This window comes from Ambystoma mexicanum, chromosome 10 (assembly GCF_040938575.1).
Source record: "Ambystoma mexicanum isolate Mex_15411 chromosome 10, UKY_AmexF1_1, whole genome shotgun sequence".
Lineage (NCBI taxonomy): Eukaryota > Metazoa > Chordata > Amphibia > Caudata > Ambystomatidae > Ambystoma > Ambystoma mexicanum.
This window is the reverse complement of record NC_090932.1, coordinates 534,288,688-534,312,918: the sequence shown is the minus strand read 5'-3', so window position 1 is coordinate 534,312,918 and position 24,231 is coordinate 534,288,688. Positions and strand designations below refer to the sequence as shown.

General features: G+C 48.7%; 1 protein-coding gene across 2 annotated transcripts in view; it reads left to right on the top strand.

Moving 5' to 3' along the window:
• Positions 1–23,286, top strand: part of HDLBP (high density lipoprotein binding protein) — an 829,415-nt gene extending 806,129 nt beyond the window's left edge. Inside the window, exon 28 of one of the 2 annotated variants that reach the window (XM_069618106.1) lies at positions 21,921–23,286. In XM_069618106.1, the coding sequence (XP_069474207.1) occupies positions 21,921–22,010 (90 nt within the window). In that variant the 3' untranslated portion in view covers positions 22,011–23,286. The remainder of the gene's footprint in view (positions 1–21,920) is intronic. The other variant, XM_069618107.1, reaches the window with a different exon arrangement.
• Positions 23,287–24,231: the final 945 nt, after the last annotated feature.

Genomic DNA, 24,231 nt, shown 5'->3' with positions numbered 1-24,231 from the left:
AAACTCGGCGCACCTCGTGTGTTCATCGTTGAGATGTCTTTTTCTTCGACCGCTCCGACTCCACGGTCTGGCTTCAAGACCTGCCAGGACTGCAAGTCAAAAATGTCGATCACGGACCTGCATCGCATTTGTTTGTGGTGCTTGGGCGAGTCGCACGACACTGACGACTGTTCGAATTGCCAGTCGCTGACTGCCAAGGCCTTGCGGAATGGGAAGCTCCAGGTAGGTATGGGGTTCTAAGACCAGTAAACCCTGAAAATCCAAGTCCAAAGGGGTGTCCACCGACGACTTGAGGGGCGACTCACCGCGTCGGGTGGAGGCCTAGGGTTTTCGGTCCCGGAGTGGTTCCTGCCATTCTTCTTTGTTGCAGCATTCGTGGAAGCACAGTCACCGATCGCCTTCCCCATCATCCTCCTCCTCCTCCTCCTTGGAGGAGGGAGCCGTGAGGAAAGTGGCATGCACGCCGAAGTCCTCGACTCCGGAGGAATGGGCTGCCTTTAAGGAGCAAATGTTTGCGAGATTTCAATCGCAGGGCACGGGTCCTGTTGCGCATTCTAACGAATCCGGCCAGAATCGGTCTTGTACCATGGCTCGCACGCCTTCGGGCTTGGGTCCGCGACACGACTCGCATAGGTAACCTTCGAGTTCCCGTTCGGACAAGGCTTCGAAGATTCGAAAGAGACGTGCTTCTAGGTCTTGGTCATCGTCCCCGGCTAGATCGCTGCAACCTACTAAGGGCTCGATGCTGGCGTCCACTCAGTTGGCACTGAGGCCATCCGACTCAGACGTCGACTCTTTGCCATTTTATCAGCCCACGGCGCCGTCGGCCCCAGTGTCGACGCCAAAGCCTTCACGACTTCGAGGTTGTCAACGCTCTCGGCGTCGAAGCCTTCGGCGCTCTCGGCACCTCTGGGGATTTTTGCCTGAAATTTGCCATTCGAGTACCCCAATGTGGCGGATCCTCCTAGGAAGGCTATGGCGAAGTCTGCTAGGCCAGTTTTGGACTCCAGGCCCTCATCTGTCACCAGGCCTCGGTTTCAACTCCCTCTGGATCTATATGAAGAGGAAGAAAGTTCTGAGTTTGAGAACCCCGGTGAACTTTTTTTCTGGAGACAGTTGGAGGAGTTGAGGCAGACCCCACATGATGCCAGTGGGTTGGACACTTCTCTGGAAGTGGAATTTGGCAGGCCTGGGGCTCATGTGGAGTCTCCATACAGGAAGCTCATGGCTAGGGTCTCGGAGTATCTGGGCTGGTCCAGTTCTCCTGAAGACTGTGCAGGATGATCTAACGGACATCTTAGATCAAGGTCTGTCCTCGGACCCGGTTTTACCATTTCATCTCAACTTACAGAAAAGGGTGGCAGCTGCTTGGCAGTCCCCGGAATCTCTTCCGGGTGTTAATAAATCTTTGGCAAAGTAGTACAGCCCTTCCGTTAACGACTCCAGCTATTTATCTACTAACCCCACTCCCGAGAGGAAGGCAGTGTACCCTACCACTCCTCCGGATAGGGACGACAAGCGCTTCGACGGTTGGGACCAGAAGGTATTTTCTGCTGGGAGTATGGCCTTGAAATCGCCCAACTCAACTTGTGCCTTGGCAAGGTTCTCACACACTCTGTGGAACTGTTTCTTTAGTGGCTGAGCATATTCCCGAGGGGGAAGAAAGGGATGGGTACCTTGCTCTCATGCAAGACGGCAAGGATGTCATGTGCGAATCCCTTCAGTCTGGTTTGGTTACGGCCGACAGGGTTAGCAGATCCATGGCTACGAGCACCGTTATACGCAGATTTGCGTGGTTGCAGAAGTCTGGTTTTGCTCCGGATGTGCAGGCCTGTCTTCTGAACATGCCCTTTGATGGCGCACATTTGTTTGGCAGCAAAGTTGACGAGAGCCTTGCGAGGTTGCAGACCTTGAAAGCTGCGGCTAAATCTTTAAGCGCAGCTGTGCGTCAACCTCCGCCTTTTCGTCCTAGGGGACAGCAATGGAGGGGAGGTACTTTTCGTTACTACTCCTCCTTTGGTAGAACGAGAGGGGCCGTCAGTCAAAGGGGACAGCGAAAAAGTACCTGTGGTGGTCGTGGAAATCGTGGTGCCAAAGCCGCTCAGCCAGCTGCCTCTTTGCCTTCAGGCACTGCCGCAGCCGCTTCCAGTCATGAGGCCATGTCCCATAGTTCGCCGGTTGGGGCAGACTGTATTTCCACCATTGGAACACACGAGGTGCTCCAAACCGCAAGATGGCCGCCGTTCCCAGTGTACCCTGTCCCCTCCACTGCCTGACCTCCTCCAGCTTGTAGGCGCAAGCTGATTGGCCAAGCTTCCTGCCTAAACCTGCCACGACTCGCCAGCCCACAAAGTAAGGCACAAGAAAGAAGGGTCTGACTGAGCTGACCGAGCGCAGCCAGCGCTATGCGAGGAATCTATGCCCTACTTCCCTTTGCCCATTTCTGTTCCCCTGGACACCTTTGTAAGACTTCAACCTCCAACGGGTGAGTGCCACCTCATGGGGAAAACCCCAGCAACCCTAATGAACACATTATGTACTGCTAATGTTTGCCGCCAGAAAAGCTTGCCCAGTAACGCTACCTCCCATACAAGCCTACTTTGTACCTTGATCACCAGTCCACACTGCTCCCTAACGTGGTCTCCCACTCCTAGCCAACACTGCAACCTTTAATTTCGATTGACTTTTACCGCAATTTTACAGCCCCATTTAGCCTTGCCATTTTATACTGTATGCATTGTATGTGCTATCTGCAGGCGCATGTGTATCTGTACGATTGTTCTGATCTTGCGATTTCACACCACAATGCATTTCTATTAGCTTTTGGACCCTACTGCCTTACCTTGTATACCGGCATATGTCCACCTCCTATCTAACATGTACCTACCCAGCTTGTGAGAGCACATTGTTATCTGATTCGCATTGCCTACCATACTAGGACAGGCGATTAAACGCTGAATGCAGCCACCCACCTTTGTTTCAATCTGATAGCATGTTATTTAGAATTGCTGACAGGTAGCGCTTATCTCCGTGATTCTCCATATTTCATGTTTCTGTCCAGTACTGTGCCGTACCTTCACTAGCCCAACCTGTTCTACCAGATTGACTGTATTGCACGCATATTACCTGCCCAAATTTGTACCGCTGTGAACCGCCTTATGCCAAATCAGCCTAACGCCTAGCAGCTCTACGTGCCTAACCCTATGCTTCCCCTCCCCCTCTCTCCCCCCCTCTTGAGTCGGGATCGTTCACTATTCCTCCCGCCCACTCTATCACCCTTCCCCTGATATTCCATCTAGTGTGCCCTAGCACCTTACCTCAACTGCACCTGCACCTTCCTGCATCTGCCCCATACACTTGTCTTCAGAGCGCTGTGATTCACACAGCTCCACTCACTTCCCATATACTATGTATCTACCAGCTATCTACTCAATCCTACTAAGGATAATCCTTCACCTTCTCCACCTCACAAGTCTCCATTGTCCACTCACCACTTCCACCAAAACAGTACTCAACACTTTGACACCTACACATAATATTGTGCTAAACCAGCCCACCATGAACAACCTGTGCCACCCTACCACCAGAAATCTTAGACTTTGCGCTAGGCTCCCTATATACGAACCACCCACCCGCTCCCTAAGAGAACCCAACTCTAGAGCCATCAAACTCCAAATGCCCACCACAAGACCTACCAAGACTCCTGACATTGATCAAATCAACAACCTGCACACAACTACGCCCAACTATAACCCTACCCACCCCATCCCTTCCATCACAACTAAGGCTATTGCACCACATATCGGAGGCGCACTCATAAATGCCCGATCAATTGTAGACATGCTACTGAGATAGCAGACCTCATTCACTTTAAAAAACTGGATTTCCTGGCCAGAATGGAATCTTGGCTCCACACAGCCGCAGGCCCTGACCTTACTCTGGCTGTCCCAGATGACTTCACCATCCTCAGAGCTGATAGAACTGAATCCAGAGGCAGCGGCCTTGCCATCATTGCCAAACCTGATTTGCACCCAAGACTCCCTCCCACCAATAAACTTGACTCCTGCAAATCCCTCAGCTAAAATGCCCATTGCCAACGCCCAAACCCTCACCATCCATCTACTATACAGACCCCCTGCCCCCCTAGGATCATTTGAAGAAGACCTCACTATCATCCTTGTCGACAAGCTAAAAAACACTAAACAAAGCATCTTCCAAGGTGACCTTAACCTTGGGTTTAAAGACCAACATGCCACATTCATAGCTGACACCTTGGCTGAAATAGAGGTCAATCAAAAAAATCACCCTTCCAACACACAATAAAGGCAGGGACTCTTGACTGGGTGGCAGACCATAACTGCTCTGTCTCTATCACCGACATCTCCCCCCAGACATGGTCAGACCATCTCATCACCTTCTACCTTGAGGCCCTTAGACCCACCGCCCACAACAACCCTCTAGCCCCATCTATACCTACCAGAAATCTTTAAAAAATCACAACCGAAAAGCTCATACCACTCATCCTCACTACCCTGAACTCTCTCGCGGACATTACAGACCCCCTTACCCTAGACGACAAAACACTTGGTTCACGCCACACCTTAAATCCCTCAGACTAGAGAAACGCAAAAGTGAAGTAATAGGGAAACATTCACCAACAGAGTCCAACAAAACCAACCTCATCAAAATATCCACCATCTACAAGAAAGAAATAATTTTGGCTAAACAAGACTCATACAGCCAAATAATAGCCCAATCTAACTCCAACATAAAAGAACTGTTTACCATCCTTAAAGAACTGGAAACACCTATCCCAATCTCGGACACCTGCGTTAAACACAAACCCTGGTGTACCAGTGTACAAAACACACTTTCTAATAAAGTGGTCACCTTACAATATATAAGATAGCTAACAAAAAACAAATCTACTCTGTACCACTACTAACCTCCCCCCCTCCCTCTGAGCCCTCTCCCAAACTTATCCACCACTTCAGCTTCTCCAAAGTTACTACCCTTGAGGTCAAAAGTTATTCTCACCCTGAAACCATCTAACTGCCAGGCTGATCCCTGCCCTGCACAGATTATAAAAGACTCACCCTTCATTACCAAACTCATTAACTCCTCCCTCTCCAAGTGTCATCCCTAACAATCTCAGTGTCTTGGGTTCTCCCACTACTCAAAAAACAAACTCTAGACCCCGCCATACCTACTAACTACAGACCCATCACCACCGTCCCATTCCTACTCAAAATCTTAGACAAGGTAGCATACCTCCAAATACAGCAATACCTGGAACAAAACCACCTCCTGGGAGTCTGCCAATCCTGCTTCAGGCCCCAACATGGAACAGGGACAGCCCTGATTGATCTTAAGGCACAAATTGACACTCTGAGACAATGGCAAAACTGCCCTGCTTCTCCTCCTTGACCTATCAGCAGCGTTTGTTTTAGTAGATCATACCATTCTCTGCACACATCTTAACACTGCAGCCCACTTCTCACAGGAAGCCATTAGTTGTATACGGTCGTTCCTCAGCAACAGGACCAATGCCGGTCTTTTCCACATCTGCAGCGGCCGACCCTAGCTCAGTCACCTGTGGCGTGCCTCAGGGATCCTGTGTCTCCTCCACTCTGTACAACATCTTCACGAAGCCTCTCTTCGATGGTCTGGATATCACCTACACCAACTATGCAGATGATACCCAGATCCTCCTACCGGAGATTACAAGGATTTGGCCTTGGTGAACAGGGTGTACCTGATCATTCAGACATGGTTGGCCTCACATGGTCTATGCCTGAATGATGAACAGACTGAGCTCATCATCATTGGCACAACCCCTAACATTAACAAGCTAGGTCACAACTACTCAAGCTTTACTATCGACGGAAACACCATTGAGGTAGCCAAGGATGTAAAACCGTTAGTTTTTTTATCTAGATTCCACCCTTTACTTCAAAAACAGGTTAGCTCCTTGGCCTCTTCTACAGCCTACACGTGCAAACTAATCGGAGCAGCTAAACCCTTCCTCTCCTCTAACAGCCGTACGACCCTTGCCAGACCCCTTATTCTATCCAAGTTAGACTACTGTAACGCCCTCTACCTAGGAGCCAATAAATACATTACAAAAAAGATTCAGATCTTACAAAATAACGCGCTCAGAGTGGCACTGAGCTTTCCAAAAAAAGAGCATATCTCTGACTTAAGAGCTCACAATTGGCTATTGACCAAAATAAAATTGCTCTAAAAGTAGCGTCACTTACACACACATGCCTCAACAACGCCGCTCCACGCTACCTCACCGACAGATTCACCAGGTACTCCTTCAGCCGACTCACCAGAACCTCCAACTCCAACACCCTCATAGTGCCCAGATACAAACGCTCTGAAACCGGAGGCACCAGCTTTCAGGTAAAAGCTGCACAACACTGGAACTCTGCCCCCCATCCCCCCCTACTACCTTAAGAGCTACCCAACCCTACCCAGACTTCAGGCGCAACTACATCCTGTGGATCAAGGAAAATGATATTTAACACTCTAGGCCTGCAATGTCGCTTTTCAGATTATCTGGCCCATATGGACATCATCTTACCCCTGATGACACGCGACATATTGACACTCTACCCTGCACCCCTGTACATATTACCTTCATTCGCTGTATACATTATATGGATCAACTGTTTCTGATGTTTGTTAATCTGCTTAGAATCACATGCTGTGCATATGGTCCGACATCCATTGGTAACTGCTGAGTATTGCATCTTGTCTTTCGGGGACCAGAAGGGGACGTCGGCATAGGCATGTTGTAACACTATCCCTATCGTGACGTGTAGCGTACCCAAAATCCCTCACGTGCCGAGGTCCCTCAGATTGTTTTTTTTCCGCCCAGATAACTGGTCGCCCTATAGCGGAGCCCTTATAGAAGAGACTTTGTTTATCTTATACTGACGTGTCTGTTATTCCCCGTTAAGTCACTTCGGTCACAAGAACATCTTCGACGAAGACTATGGGGGATTAGTCTACGGCGGTGGGGTTCGGCGCTTAAGAACCGGTGGCCGGAATTTCCACGTGGTCGGGCCCTCTGGCCGACCTTTACAGTAGGGAGAGTGGGGTCTGGGTGGCCATATTTTTGGTATGTCTTTCCTTCTTTCCCCTCTTTACCCTTTTGGTCTGGTCATCTTCCCCTTTGGCTATGGAAAGGACTCCTTTTAGGTTCTGCCCTAATTGTAGGGTCAGATATCCTTGGAAGGACGAACACAGGACGTGCAACGCCTGTCTCCCTGTGGATCACGACGAGAAGTGGTGTGCGGCCTGCAAACTCCTTCGGCCTAAATCCCTTAACCAGCGCTGTGTAAAGCGGTTGGCCGCATACGGTATGTCGCGGGTGGAACCCCCTTGCCACACCGCTGAGAGTGACAGGGGCACCTCAGATAACCAAACATCCATTGCGGATGTGATAAACCTTGAGGCGGACACTTCTGGGTCCGCCCCGCCCGTCCCCGACCCTTCAAGGCCTGACTCTGGTCTCGCTTCAGGGACAACACCCGGCGACAGGGGCGTACAAACGCATCTCACTAAGCATACAACCCCTACACCGGTTTCAACGTCCTCATCGGAAAAAGGTGAGGGCGCCAACAGGGCCACCAAAAATTTCGACGGTTTCCTTGGATCGTGCAGATCCAAAGCCTTCCCTGCATCCGCAGCGGCATCTTGCGACTGGACAATCAAAAACAAGTAAGGGCGCTACTCCAAAAACTTCAAACGTCGAAGCGCGGAAATCCGACGCTGCGATGGTCCCGAAGGCCGCGGTAGGCCCGAAAGCTACGACTAGGCCTCTTGTCGAAAAATCGACCGCTAGGCCCTCTAACGCCGCGGAAGGTAAATCACCTGCCGATAGACCTACGGATAGACCATCAGAGCAATTATCTTGCACCGATTTGGCGGTTATTGAAGACGGCATTGAGAGGATTACGGTGGCGGTGGTGCTTATCCCGGTTCCACCTAAAATCATGGGGCAAACCGCAGAAAAATCTTCGGATGCGGTTTGGGGCCCCGATTCTCACGATACTTATGAAGATAGCCAAGAGCCTCTTTCCGACAACCTAAGAGACTCTTTTCGGCGCCATAGGGCGGAAGACAACGTTTTTCCACCCGTAGGCCTGTCTGGGTCTTCCAAATAGACTAGAGAGAAATTCGAAGGGTGTATGGATCGGCTGGAGAGAATTATCAGTTTTTCTGATCATCCATCCCCGAAAAGGTCTTGTGGAGAGCCTAACCCTCAAATTTCTTCACTATCAAGAATATCAGCCTTCTGTCTCATTCCAGCATGAAGACATTGTCCACATGGACACCTATAGGGACATTTACAATGAAGAGGAAGAGGCTTCATTTCTACAGAATTATGAAGAGGAACAGCAGGGTGTCAGACAATTGGGAAGAAACCCAGCAAGAGGGAACAGACCCATGGACACTGCCACACCAAGATCAGGACACTGATGTTTTGTGTCTGGATCCCCCTCTGTCCACCCAGGCTTGTCGGGCCTCACCTGTAGATGACCAGATGGCCTTCAACTCTGTTGAGGAAGGCAGCTGAACATTTTCAGATCTCTACTCAAGAGGCTGTGCCGGAGCAGGATTATGTAGAGGACATCCTTAAGGAAAAACCTCCATCTAGCCAAGCCCTGCCACTCCTTAATTCCATCAAGAGAAGGCTGGCTCCTTCTTTGGGAACACCAGCTCAAACCTGGGCAGTGAACCCAAGAGTGGAAAAATTGTTTCAGCCGTCTCCTTCCGACCCTCTATACATTAGAGGGCACGCCATCCCTGACTCTTTGTGACTACCACCCGAAAAAGGGCCGGGGTACCCCTTGCCACGGGGGAGGCACCTCTGGACAAGGAATCCAAGAGACTGTATGCTCTAGGCAAACGAGTAACCTCCAAGAGGTTACAGAACCTGTCAAATCCAAACTTCTGTCTATTGTAGTCGAGGGAAGACAAGTGAATCAGAATGTGATTAAAAACACCCTGGACATGGCTGAAACAGCAGGCAGTCTCTGGCCCAAGGGACACTACTAAAAAGACATGCTTGGCTGCGTACTTCAGGGTTTAAACCCAAACCGCAAGCCTCGCTCATCAATAAGCCTATTGAGGAAGCTCTATTGAGGAAGCTAACCTCTTCGGGAAAGCGGTTGATGAGGCCTTGGAAACAGCCAAGAAAGAGCATGAGACTCTTAACTCTCTGCAACAGATCACACAAAAACCTCCCCCCCCCCCCCCAAGAGAGGTAATAACTCTCAGCGGTCCTTTCGAGGGCAGTCGGCACAGGACAAACTTCGGGAAGCCCTGCATACTACCCTTCAAGGGGTCAGCGATGCGGCAGAGGTAGAGGCCCCAATTCTAGAGGAGCCGCAACCTCAGGTCAAAAATGACCATCAGATCTAGGTCCCCTCCCATGTCACCTCGGTCGGGGGGCGATTAACATCTTTCGTCAAGTAATGGGATGAGCTAACTTCAGACCAGTGGGTCATAAAGACGGTCACCCACGGGTACTGCGTGGAATTCGCCCGACCTCCACAATTCACACCGCAGCGCTCACAGCACCTTTCACCGGACAATCTGGAGATCCTGAATCAAGAGGTGGAAGCGCTGCTGGGAAAGGACGCCATAGAAGCTGTCTCTATTCTTCAGGTAAACAAGGGTATTTATTCAGTGTACTTCCTTGAACCCAAAAAGGACCTCACCATGCGCCCTGTTCTAGACCTGCGCCCAGCGAACAAGTTCATAAAACCCCAGAAGTTTTGCATGGTAACGCTACAAGAAGTGATCCCACTGCTGAAACAGGGGGACTACATGGCAACATTGGACATGAAAGATGCATACTTTCATATTTCAATGTTGCCAATGCACAGGAAATATCTAAGGTTCATGCTAGAGGACAGGCGTTACCAATTCAAGGTACTCCCCTTCGGCATCGCCTCGGCGCCAAGGGTGTTTACCAAGGTCCTGGCAATGGCTGCAGCACACCTGCGCAGACTATCTGTCTGATATGCTCACCTGGTATCCACGGGGACGTCACTCAGCCTGTTCTGACCTCTTACGACCTCGAACCCTTCCCTGGAGTCTACTCGACTGGAGACTGGGCCTTGTTTTCTTGGAAAGTGTGCTCTCCGTCCTGCTTTCAGCGCAGGGGCGCGTTGATTGATGCGGGCTCGTTGCTGCCTAGTTACTTCATTGGCAAGAGTCCGACAGGTAGGTATGAGTCTTTTAAACAGTTCTCTAACTTTGTTCCTTCCTTCCTTCCTTAGATGATGGCCGGCGTCCGGGGATGGCGACGTGCTGCTGAGATGAGTAGCGCTGAAGGTGAGTGAGAGCGCGATACGCGATGCGACCCTTTCGTATTTGTATTGAACCAAGTTCTTTTTCTGTGTCTTTTAGGTGCCGCGACGTTTTCAGCATGGATGCCGGTTATGAAGAAGAAATGAGGTGAGTAAGCGCGGTATGCAGCGCCTCTAGATGTTTCCACGCTAATCCGGAGTGTTTTTTCCCTCTTGCAGATGGATGAGAAGTTCCGGAGACAGAGTTCCCCCAGAGTGGCTGGGATTCACGTAAGCGTTTGAAGCTCGTACAGTCTTTAAAAATAAGCAAAGATTTGCTGAATGCTTACTAATGCCTTTTTCTGTTCTTTTCCCTTTTCCTTAGGAAGTGGCGTGCCAGGATGGGAATGGCACCGCCGAAGATGCCCGCAGAACAGAAGGAGCGATGAATGATGGGCAGAAGCGCCGCAAGGTAAGGCTGTTCCTAACAGTGTTCTTCTTCTTGCAGGAGCTGAGCGCAGAAGAAAGATGCAGGCCTACTGGAGACCGATCCGAACACGGTGAGTGTCACGCTGCAGGTGCAGAAAACACAAAGCATGTTTCTCAGCCTGGGCGTGGCTTAAATAGTCTCTGGGTATCCCAGGTGTCTCTGGGCTGAACCGCACCCAAAAGACTAGACAGCACATGCAGTTCTGGGAACCGAAATATGTGGGGGCATCCATCTTGTCCCCATCAATGCACTACAAGTCCAATCCCCAATGTTATCATATGGGAGTGAGTCTGGTGCCACAAGCGCCAAGTCTGACTCCAAGTGGGTCTTTGGAGGGATGGAGAGGCCCTTGAGGGCCATGTAGGTGATCGTGGCCTAACTCCAGCCTGACATCTTGGAGGGCTGGGGACATGAGGGGCAGGAATCGTGACAATGAGAGGGTTCAGAACATGCTTTTTCAGATTCCTCAATATGTAGCCAGTCGGGAGGTGACGGTGCACAAGGACATGCGCTTGCTAGGAATGATGGAGTTGGGCATATACTTGGTTCCCCATGCGTGACTGCGCATGCGTCCCCTGCAAGAGTGGCTCAACAGCCAGTGGTGTCAGGCCAGCGGACAATGGTAAGATCTGGTAGTTGTCTCGCCAGCCCTCGTTCTCTCTCTGCAGTGGTGGTCTAGAGAAAACCTCTTGAAAGGGAAAACCTTCACCACCCCTGCAGTGGAAGCCACTCTCACGACAGACGCATCTCTCACAGGGTGGGGGCTCACCTGCTTCAGCAGACAGGGCACGGAGTGTGGTCCCCTCAAGTAGCGTCCAACCATATACATTTACTGGAGCTATTAGCCGTGTTCAAGGCATTGAAGGCCTTTGAGATGCAACTGCAAGGGAAGACAGTGCTGATTCTAACAGACAGCACGACAGCCATGTATTACCTGAACAAACCGGGAGCACTCACTCTCCAGGGCTATCCAAGCTGTCCCAAAACATTTGGATATGGGCTCTCAAACACAAGATGTTGTCCCAACATGTTCCAGGGGAACTTTATCTTCTGGCAGACGTGCTCATCAGAGATTTTCCTCTGCCCAAAGAATATGAATGGCGTCTGCACGAAAACATTGTGTCCAACGTCTTCGCAGAATGGGGCTTCCCAGAGATCGACCTGTTCGCAACTCAGGAGAACAACCAATGCCAAGACTACGTACCCACATAACCGCTCCAAGGGGAGCGGTCTCTGAATAACAGGGTCAGGGAAATTTGCCTACGCTTTTCCCCCCAGACTCCCCTTTTCAACAAGATAGTGCACCAGGAACCAGTTACCATGATACTGGTGGCCCCCATGTGGGCCCGCCAACCCTGGTTCTCTCATCTGATGGAAATGTCCCTCTCCCCACCAGTGAAACTACCCTGCCTGTACAACAGGTTGTCTCAGGACAGGGGGGAGACCCTACACCCATGCCCACAAACTCTGCACTTAGCGTCCTGGCTCCTGGGGTCATCGAATTTGGACATCTACAGCTCCCTCAGAGGTGCATGGACATACTCAGGGAAGCTAGGAAACTGAATAAACGTTATTGCTATGCCAGCAAATGGAAACGTTTTGTCATTTGGTATAATTCCAAGGGTGTCAATCCCATCGATTGCTCACCCACACACATTGTACTGTACCTAACCCATCTATTGGACACTGGGTTAGTCTTCAATTCCCTAAAGGTTCATCTGGCTGCTCTGTCAGCCTACACCACATAACAAAAAAGGGTGTTGTGGTGGAAGATGCCCGTGATTAAGGCCTTTATGCAAGGGGTTAAGATGAGTTATCCTCCCATTTCTCACCCAGCTCCTTGGTGGGACCTAAATGTGGTTTTGACTAGGCTCATGGGAGCTCCCTTTGAGCCTATGCATAAAGCAAGTCTAAAAGACCGGACTTATAAAACGGCCTTCCTAGTGGCTATCACTTCTATCAGAAGGGTTAGCGAACTAGAGGCACTTTCTGTTTTATACCCCTTTGTTACAGTCCACAGGGATAAGGTAGTTCTGTGCACGCACCCCAGATTTGCGCCTAAATTCATCTCAAAGTTCCATGTGAACCAGTCGATTGAACTACCTACTTTTTTCCAGAATCCTACTAGCATGGCCGAAAGAAGCCTACACACACTAGATGTGCGCAGGGTAGTCATGTTTTACCTGGTAAGAAGTAAACCACTGCGGAAAACGAACCAATGTTTCATTTCAGTGGCAGCTGGTAGAGAGGTTGATCCTGTCTCTAAATCGGCTATCTCAAGGTGGATTGTCAAGTGCATAGCACTGTTACTCTTGCTAAGAGAGAACTGCCCTTCAAGCCCAGAGCACACTCTACTTGGGGCACTGGGGCTTCCATAGCATTCATTGCAAAAGTTCCCCTTGAATCCATTTGCAAAGCGGCAACCTGGAGTACTTTACACTCCTTTACAAAACACTATTGCCTAGACACTCATTCTAGGTCTGATTCTCAGGTGGGACAAGCAGTACTAAGACATCTTTTGTCTACTGTTCCTTCTCACAACCCACCTCCAACTCCGGGTACTGGTCGCTAGTCTATGCACAGCATTTGATTCTAAGCAGATTAACAAACATCAGAGGACATACATTACTTACCGTAATAGCATTTCTGATGATTGTATCTGCTTAGATTGACATGCGCCCACCCTTCTTCCCAGCTCAAGTGGAAGGAACATAGACGTCTTACTACTTTCTCTCTTTATGTACACACTCACTATAGCCTGGGCTCCCTCTAGCAGAAAAAATACAATCGGAGGGACCTCAGCGCGTGAGGGATTTTGGGTACACTACAGTATACGTCACGATAGGGATAGTGTTACAGACACGCCTATGCCGACGTCCCCTTTCGGTCCCCGAAAGACAAGATGCAATACTCCGCGGTTACCACTGGATGTCAGACCATGTGCACAGCATGTGAATCTAAGCAGATACAATCATCAGAAATGCTATTACGGTAAGTAATGCATGTCATATATGTCCCTCCTCACTTTTATGTATATTCCTTATTGTATATTACTGTACAGCAATGTAACCAAGCTGAGAATATCCTTACTGCCTTTTTGCGCCCCGATACTCTTGGGTCTGGCACGCACTACAAATATTAAAATAAACAAACAAAACAAACTGTCTTAGCAGCTCGAAGAATGGCGAGCCATTACTTCAGATGCGTGGGTTCTGGATACCATAGCCCACGGCTCTGGCCTTCCCTTCCTTCAGCGGCCTCACGACAATCCACCGGGGAAACTGTTTGAAGCTTCCGGATCCACTCCTTGTGGAGGAAATCCTTACTCTGCTGGAGAAAGGCGCTATAGAACTCGTACCTGTAGCAGAGAGGAACAAGGGATGATATTCCCCTTGTTTTTTGATCCCGAAGAAAGACTGGGGATTGAGCCCCATCATGGACTTGCGTTGGTTGAACAAGCTTGTCAGGAGGGACAAGTTCAAGAGGTTACTCTTTCTCAAGTCCTCCAGGCCCTTCAACTTCAGGACTGGTTGGTGTCTCTGGACTTACAGGATTCTAACTTTCATGTGCCGATTCATCCCAAGCACAGAAAGTACCTGACGTTTGCGGCTGGTGACTCGCACTTTCAGTATCGGGTCCTGCCATTCGAATTAACCTCCGCCCCAAGGGTCTTCACCAAGCTAATGGTGGTGGTGGCAGAGTACCTCAGGCGAGGGGGGGGGATTCATGTCTACCCCTAGCAAGCGTTTGATCACCTCGGTCTCACCTGCTGCACCCTCCACATGCTGGGCTTCTCCCTGAATTTCAAGAAGTCGCATCTAACACCTTCCGAACAGCTCCAGTACAGTGGGGCTGTGTTACACGTCCTTAGGGGAAGTGCTCGCCTCCCAAGGTGAGGGCTCATCACATTGTGCAGATGATAAACAAGTTTCAACATGCCCAGAGTCTCCCAGCTTTCAAATTCTTAGGTTGCTCGGCCTCATGGCATCCTGCGTTTTTCTGGTGCCAGAGGCCAGGCTGCAGATGAGAACCCTCCAATGGGTTCTCAAGATGCAGTGGTCAGTTCCCAGGCAAGATGTCGGATCCCGTTCAGATTCCACTCTCGGTCTCCCAGGATCTTCTGTGCTGGGCCAACGAAGGGAACCTGATGAGGGGGGAACCGTTTTGACAACCATGGCCAGAGGTGACTGTAGTGACGTATGAGGATGGGGCGCTCATGCCAACGATTTGACAGCCAGCGGTCGTTGGTCTCCGTTGGAGTCCAAACTCCACATCAATCTGTTAGAGCTGAGGGCCATCAGGCTAGCCCTGAAGGCTTTTCTGCCTTCTGTACGGGGGAAAGAGTGTCCTGATCATGACGGACAACACAGTGGCCATGCATTACCTCAACAAAAGAGAGGGGGGTAGGGTCACTCCCGTTGTACAGAGAGGCAATGCAGCTCTGGTTCTGGGCCATCCTGCAGGGAATTTCGATCTCAGCCGTTCATCTGGCCGGAGACGAAAATGCGGCGGTGGACTCTCTGAGCAGGCAGAGCACAATCTCTCACGAGTGGGATTTAGCTCAGGAAGTCCTTCAGGTTGATCTTCGCCCTTTGGGGAACCCCGCACGTGGATCTCTTCGCCACCAGTGTGAACCGGAAGTGTGAGAGATTCTGCTCAAGGGAATTGTCTCCAAGAGGACCCTTGGTAGAGCCATTCGTGGTTGATTGGTTATTCCCACTGCTGTACGCGTTTCCACCAGTCCCCGTCATTCCTCAATGTTGCAGAGGTTAGAGTTTCGGTTTCCACATGATCCTCATTGCTGCGGATTGGGCCAGGATAGCATTGTACCTGGGCCTTCTCGAAATGTCCAGCTGCCCTCCACGCCGTCTTCCCTCAGAGAGGATCTGCTCTCAAGGGAGGAGGAGGAGGAGGAGGAGGAGGCGAGGGGGGGGGTAGGGAGAATCAGGTTCTCCATCCAGAGTTCAAGAGACTCAACCTTCACACTTGGTATCTGAAAGGTTGAGGTATAGGGATTGGGACGTATCGGATGACGTGATGGAGGAGTTGCTTTCGGCCAGGCGGCCTGCAATAAAATCCCTGTACCGTTGGCGTAAGTTCTGCGACTGGTGCAGAGGTCACAATGTTGATCCTTTTCAGTGCTCCATCCCTATGGTTTTGTTTTTCTTACTTTCTGGGGCCCACAGGGGTTTAAGTGGGTACCATTAAAGGTTACCTGGCGGCGCCGTCTATCTTTAAGCACTCGACTGAAGAATGTTCTTACTTTAGGATTCCTTTGATTTCTCAGTTTCTTAAAGGACTGACTAATGTAGTCCCGCTGTCTCCTTTCCAGGTGCCGGTTAGAGATTTGAATTTGGTTTTGAAATTTCTCATGGGTGCTCCGTTTGAACCTTTGCACTCTTGTCCTTTGAGATTACTGTCCTTCAAGTCTGTGTTCTTGGTTGCGGTTACTTCCGCTTGCAGAGTGAGTGAATTGCAGGCACTTTGATCTAAGCGACCCTTTACTGTGTTTCACAAGGGTAGGGTTGTACTGTGTGTACGTCCCGCTTTTCTACCTAAGGTAGTATCTGAATATCATTTGAGTCAAAAGGTGGTTCTTCCATCTTTCTATCCTCCTCCTCATCCTGGTAAGGAAGAGGAGCCACTCCATCGGTTGGATCCTAGGAGAGCTCTGAGCTTTTACATTTCTAGGATGTCCAGGGTTGGAGTGGACGATCAACTCTTTGTAGGATATGCTGGACACCGATTGGGCCAGGCTGTTACCAAACAGACCTTGTCAAGGTGGATTATCCTCACCATTACCGAGTGTTACCGATTAGCGGTTAAGGACCCTCCTAAAGGGTTGCAAGCTCATTCCACCAGGGGCGTGGCTACTTCCACAGCCCTCCAGCGGTGGTTCCTATTCGGAATATTTGTGATGCAGCCACATGGGCTTCAATCGACACCTTTGTTAAACCTTACTCCTTGGATACAATCCATGGTCAGAATATGGCCTTTGGAAAGGCGGTTCTTTATTCCGCAATCTGATTGGGTACTCTAAATTCTTTTCCCTCCTCCATTTACTGGTACTGCTTTGGGAGTCTGTCAAAGATGTGGAATACGTTGGAGAACACAATCCATTCGAAGAACAAGTTACTTACCAACTGGTAACATTCTTTCGACTGGATGTTCCTCCAACCTATTCCACATCGCCCTCCCAGCCTGCCCCTCTAGAGAATTTCCTATGCGATTGCAGCTTACGTTTCCACAAGGCTATGTGCAGTCAAACAAGCATGAGACTGGTTCCACATGTTCTGAGTGAAAAAACTTAAACTGAGGCTACAGGCGCTGTGCGTCCTATTTATAACATCCGGTGACGTCGCCCTCGACTTAGGCTTTCGAGGGACATCGACCCAACGTCATTGACGCAGGACCCCCTCTGCTGAAAAAGGTTCCGAAGTGCACAGCTGTTGACATTACATGTCAAAGATGTGGAATACGTTGGAGGAAGATCCAGTCGAATGAACGTTAACAGTTGGTAAGTAACTTGTTCTTGACTATGGCCATTCAGATGAGGCTGTTAGACATGCCTTTTGACAGACAGAACTTTTTTGGAGCGAAGGCTGCAGACGCCCTCCAGAAGGTCCTGTCGTGAAAGGCTACTGCTAAGTCTTTAGGGCCTGCAGTCCAACAGCCTTCCACAAAATCCTCATATCGGGCCTGGGTTTTTTGCCCTTTTACTGCCTTTGCTCAGAGGGGCCGTGGTCCACCTGTGTCGTGAAGGGGCCAGGGCAGGCGCTTCCTCAGAGTTAGGGGCCAGGGCATTTGTAGCGACCGCTGTTCCCTCCCCTCTCGAGGGCACCAAACCTCAATGACTGGCTTCATCAGCCATCTACGGAGGGAGGGAGGCTTTTCTTGTTTAGCTAGAATGGTCGGAGACCAAGTCCGAAAACTTGGGCCTAACAGATCCATCAGGGTTATTGCCTCCTGTTTCTCCAGCGGCCACTGTCCTCTTGCCACCACGTGCAAGTCCATCCACCTATTTTCTAGTGCCAAATAAGGACAATGGCTTGCACCCTTTCTGGTTCTGTGGCTGCTGAACCATTTCTTGCAAAAGGACAAGTTCAATTTTATTTTCATTCGGATTTGTTGAGTGCAAAAGAGCCTGCGGGCATCGGTTCAAGATGGTTACTCTAGGGCAGATTCTGCAAGCCCTTGGATTGGTTGGTTTACCTGGATCTTCAGGATGCCTACTTCATGTGCTGATTAATCTAAAGCACAGGGAAGTACCTGAGGTTCGTATTGGGCCAACAGCATTACCAGTTCAAGGTCCTGCAGTTCAGTACCCAGGGTTTTCACCAAACTGCTGGCAGTGGTAGTGGCAGTGGCTCGCCTCAGGAGGGGAGGCATCCATGTCTTTCCCTACCTGGACAGCTGGCATTCTCGGTCTGACTCACCTGAGCTAATGTCGGAGAATGTGCTCCACACATGCGGTATCGTGAGATCATATAGATTTTTTTAAAACTTATTGTAGATTTATTATACGAATTACTACAGCCATTCGGTGTCCCCCGCACCCTTGTTCACTATAATGCCATCAGGGGTTGCATGGGTGTCCCCCCGCTCCCTACTCAATAAAATATGAAAAAAGGACCCTGCGGTGGTAGCCCTCATTCACGTAAGTGAAGGGAACCGGCGTTGCCGAGGGTAGCGGGAGACAGCACACAAGGAGATGTGCCACCAAGAGTTAAGGGGGTCGAGGACAGGAGATAGTCAGGAATGTTCAGGGGAGTGAAAAATGTGTAATTTTCGTTCAATTGACTTCTGTTTTTTTTTTTTTTTTTTCTCCCTCACATTTCGAATTTGTTCAATTCACGGTAATCCTCACATGCACTCTTTTGCAGAGTTTGGACTTTTCCCTGATCTTCAAAAAGTCTCAGGTTCTGCTGTCCCAGTCTCTCTGATTTATCGGTCTCAGATACTCGCTTGGGCAGTCCTTTTTCCACCCGAGGATCGAGTGGCAAACATATTTCGGATGGTCAGTGTCCTCCAATCAGAAACAGGTTTGTGACTCAGCTTTCCTGCACCTTCTGGGTCTCATGCATCCTAGTGGTGCCGGAGGCAAGACTTTACTTGAGATGGCTTCATTGGATTCTCTGTTGCCAATGGTCGCAGTTCCAAGGCCACATGTCAAACCTTATACAGATCTCGAGCCAGGTGGTCCAGGATATCACGTGGCGGGCCGTGCGCGACACTTGCTTACGGGCATGTTTGGTCAACGTTGGCCCCTGGTGATAGTTGTCACTAACACATCTATGACCGGCTGCCCCAGGGCCCAAAGAACGTGGTATGCAGAGTTGCTGGATATGTGAGCACCTCATTTCTGCCAGTGGAAGTCTTGGATTTCCATCTCTCAGAAGATCCCATCTTCCTGTGTTTTTGCCTCTGCTCACCCTTACAAGGCAGAGGAACGATTCTGTCGGCTGGACCCAGTACGGGCCCTAAAGTTCTACATCTCTCGTACTAGAGGCTTTGAAGGATGACATTGGTTACGCTGGTGGTCATGCTTGCAGCGCTGTAACCAAACAGACCCTGTCCAGGTGAATCATTCTCTGCATCTCAGAATGCTACGATGTGGTTGGGAAGGATGTGCTTGAGGGTCTCAGAGCTCATTCTATCCCTAGTGGCTACCATCTCTGTCCTGGTTATTTGCCAGGTGGTTATGTGGGCATCACTGCACACGTTCGGTAAGCATTACTGTTTGTATTCCCTTCTAGGTCTGGATGCCAGTTTTGATAGGGCAGTCCTCCAGAGTTTTTCTGGTTTAAGTTGTGTACTTGCTTCCTCACTCCTCCAGATTTCCATACTGCCTTGTGGAGTGCATCAGCGATGAGTCTGTGGCAGGAAAGAATCCATTAGAAGAACAAGTGACTTGTCTCAGTAATGGTCTTTGTGATGGATGTTCCTGCCAGAGATTCCTCATCGTCCTCCCTACCTGCCCCACTTGCAGAAGTTAGTATACCCTCGGTTCTATAGTCCCTTGGCTTCAGAGTGCTAGTGGAAAAAGAGTGGAACTGAGGTCCTGGGGTACTGCACCACTTGACATGCTGGACCCGACGTCCTATCCGGCGCATAGAGTTGTCAGATGGGACTGGCGCAGAGTCATGATGTGCCCCCCTGTAGGCGGACAAGTTTCTGGATAACAGATAGGCTGGGTTAGGGATATCACAGATGAGGAATCCGTGGCAGGAACATCCATCAGAAAGAACATTAACAAGAGGTAAGTAATTTGTTCTTTGTCTGACACCAAGTATGGGGATTCTATTTTAGGGTATAGAGTAAGTTAGGCCTTAACTGGCCAATTACTTTTTTATTTTACTTGCACTATGTTCTTACTTTTTTTTCCCATCGTAAATGTTTTGTGTGTCCTAAATAAGCTGTGTATATTTTCAGGAGGCAAGTGTTGTGTAATATTTTGTGGCGTCTGTTGGGATTATTTGTACCTACCTGCTTGCCTTCTTCCCTCCTAAAGTTAAGCCGGTCTACTCGGCTACTGCTACCATTGGATATCTTTCTTTCCTTTTGGGTGACCAACATTTCCACCATTAGATTAGATGATTACATAGCCCTTGCAAACCTTTTCCCATCATCTTACTTGCATTCTCTAGGCACTACAGCCTGGATCTTTTGGCTGGCAGGGTTGCTTGTTTTCTAAGTCCGTTTTTCAAAGTTTTCTTGTTTAGTCTACCTTCAGCCCCACCTCCTCTTGCTTGCCTGGCCCACTTCTGAAAGGTTCTTGTGCAGGATGTAGAAGTGGTGGTGACATTTCAAAATGAGTGTGTGGTTCACTTATAGATCACGCAGTTTTCTTCGTATTCATTTTTTATATACATCTTTAACCCCCCACCCCCTGCATAGAAAACTTTGTTTCTTATGGGGGTGGGGAGAAGGTGGGTCTAAACGGAGGGTCCACAGTGCATACTACATATGTGTTGTTGATGCCCTGTAGAGGAGCACGAGATCCAAAGAAAGTGTCTGTTGAGGTGCACTAAGACCCCTGATGGAATTTTCTGAACAGCTGGTGCTATGGAGTTTGTGTCTAGATGATGAATCTGTGGGAGCAGAATCAATAGAACATTCCCGGCAAGTTATTTTTCCATCGGGTGCATACATTTGGGATTCTGGGAGAATGTCTCTGGATCTTTGAAAGACTTTCCTTCATACTGTCAGATGTTTTGTAACACAGGCCATATGAATGTTACTAATGCTGTGTGACGGAAATGAAATATGATTAAAGGGAAAGGCTTTTTTCCCTGAGACTATGGGTCTGCCTACAGAGAGCCACAACTGTTCTGTGGACGACTTTAGTCTTTTTCTTTGACTGTTCCCTGCCTTTGCTGGGGGCTGAGGGAGCATAACAAGTTTATCCTCCCCATACTGCTACCTAGCCCATCACGCTGTAGCTGAGTGATGCCTGAACCAGTTGGTACCCCACTCTGAGCTCCCAGGAACAGGCATGGGACTGCGTCAATGAAGCTATCAAAGATATGCTTGAGAAGTGGTTTAAATACGTTTTTTCTTGTTTCTACACATTTTGCAACACTGTTTTTTTGGTCCCATTTTAGTGTGTTCTCATGTGCATCTGCATGTGCTTTTCTGCCATGTATGCCTTTAGTAATTCCTGGATACTCTGTTTTGATTGCTTGGAATAATGGAGTAGATGAAATCTCTATACTTGCGTGGGGAGCTTTCGTATGTTCTTTATTCAATGCAGTAGGAGTCATCCGCAAACTTAATAAAATGACTGTCTTTCCTGCATGTTCCTTGGCCTTGCTTTGATCTGCTGCAGGGGCCAGAGAGACACTACACTGTGCAAGCATGAGGCTGCACAATCTCTCCAGACATCATGCAGTTGATTTGTATTTTTTATTTTAACCAGATCATCCAGATAAGCTAGCTTGTCTTTGTCTATAGGTGCATGGTATGGTTGCGTTTGCATGTTTGTGTTGGTGTCCTTTGGGACCCGCAGTCTATTGTTTCATTTGAAAAAGTCCTGTACATTTAAACTGGTTGGAATGGGGTTTTCTCTCTACGGTGTGTGAATCTTGTTCCAGATTAATGGATTCATTTTTCTTCTGCAGGCACCCGACATGAGCAGCTCTGAAGACTTTCCCAGTTTTGGAGCTCCAGTGGCCCCGAAGACTTCTCCCTGGGGACCGAAGCGATTTTAGTCCAGTAGCAGATTTCCGTCTCGTCCAGCCGCTGACACTCCATTGCAACAGAGTACTTCCTGACGCAATTCCGACTGCAGCGGCTGAAATTTGGCCCAAATTGTTCCCTTTTTTTTAGGGCTCTGTTAATGAAGGCTGGAGTGCCACATTGCGCTTCCCTGCTTGCGTGCACCTCTCTTCCGAAGTCACAGCATTCCTTTTCCCCCAACAAGTAGTACAAGCCCTCATCAGCACGTGCAAAAAGTGAATACCTGCATGTGCTCCTGGGTATCCTTCCCAAATTGAAGAGGGTTTGGTATCATCTGATCACATGGACTGTTAAGATGTAAAACCAAGGGAGGTGTGTGTTTAGTCATTTCCCTCCTTGCTTTTCCACTGTGTTCTTTCTATTGGAGAGTTATCATTGCCTTTTCAGCCTCCCTTTAGAAATGCTTTTTGACCGTTGCTTGCCCTTTTTAGCTGGTGGTAGGTAATACCTTCTGCTTGACTGGGCGATCCCAATTAAAACGAGTCATAGGCGAGTGGAAACAGTTGAGCCTTCCTGCTCATTCGCTTGAATGCATTGAAAGCTGTTTTTAACAATCAAATTTCTGAGTAGAGACAGGACAACAATATGGAGCCTATGGGGAATAGATGCTATCAGTGTTCCTTTATAGTCCTCATTGAGGAAGTTACACTAAGTAGTTTGTCTATTTGGCCACCCGAGCTACAGTCTGCTGTTGGATGAATTTGCCCAGCAACACTGTTTTCAAACAAATCTTAAGAGCTTAGCTACCAATATTGTTTACATGGTATTCTATAGAAACTGAGCAATTTTTGAAAGTATAAACTGAAAATTATGGCACAATCCTGAATAGACTATTGTACATATGACTCATGCTGTCTGGTGCATTGTCTATCCTTCATGAATTTGGGGTTTCAATTCCTTTCAATGAAATCTTGCCCATCTTTGGGCCCTCTTTTGCAAGTAGCATGGGGCACTCTAGCCTTCCTATGAGAGATCTATGACTGTGCCTAGGAATCTACTTCCTGTGTCGTGACCTCAGGAAATAAATTTCCACAACTTTCTGAAAAGCCAAAATAGTTTTGCCCAATTTCTTAATTTTCTTTGGTCTTTTCCTCTTTACCCCTCCACCACCCACCACCCCATTGAACCCCCTGGTTCTCCATCATAGATTGCAATGAAAACCCTTCCTCCTGCAATCAGGTGGCTTGGGAAGAGGGAGTGAATAAAAGTATAAATTACAAAAATAAAATAAAGCTGCTTAAATAAAAACTTGTGGACCACGGTCATTGGCCTAAACGAAGGGAAGGGGAGAGAGACTACTTGGCGAGATGGGAATCCTATTTGTTGGGCAAGGAGAGCTACTGTGGGAAGAAACAATTTCATTGTAGGGCTGGGGAGAAAATATGAAAAGTGTTGGTTGCACTAGGAAGAAAGAATGAGAGAAACATTAAGATCTGAGCAGGAGTGGTCTCTGCATCCACGTGCAAGACAGTGGTTAAGATTGCATCCAAAGGAAGGAAATGTCAATGGTGTAAATTCCCCCTTGGCTAACTAACGGAACGTTTGTGGCAGTGGCCATAGCATGTAGACGACTGGATTGCAAACCTCTTTATTTCCTTGAATAAGCCCTTCATTCTCATTCCATAGGCCACTCCAGTAAAGCATAGGGCAAGGGTTGCCTGCATATTATGAACAAAGGAGAAATCTGATCTGCAGTCTATGCGGGATGATAAAGTAGTCTGTTAGCTTATTGTTAGTAGTTGGTGGCATGGGTTGCTGATCAACTCTTTTTATATTTGAGGGTGTCAGATTTCCCTTGCCCCTCATTTTGACCTTGAGATACACCACATATTGGATGAAAACCACGAATGCCGTACATATTTAAAAAAAACTCTTGCAGACCCTTTTAATTCAGCATGGGCTCTTTGTGCTTGTTAAGCAGAATGATCCTCCCCTTTAGTGTCAAGGCCAGTGTACATGGTCTACATGTTCTCTGAATTAAGTTATGAAAGTCACTCGAGAGCAGATTTGCTCTTCCCAGTAATTCCTCCTTCCACTTTTGTTTTCATGTGCCGTGGCAGGTTCTATGTGATTTGGTCGAAAAGATAACATTGAAATTCGATTTCATTGAATGTATAGTTTTAGATTTTGACCCAAATATATGCTCCCCCCACATATATCCGGGGCAGGACTTGTTCAAACAAATTTGATTCA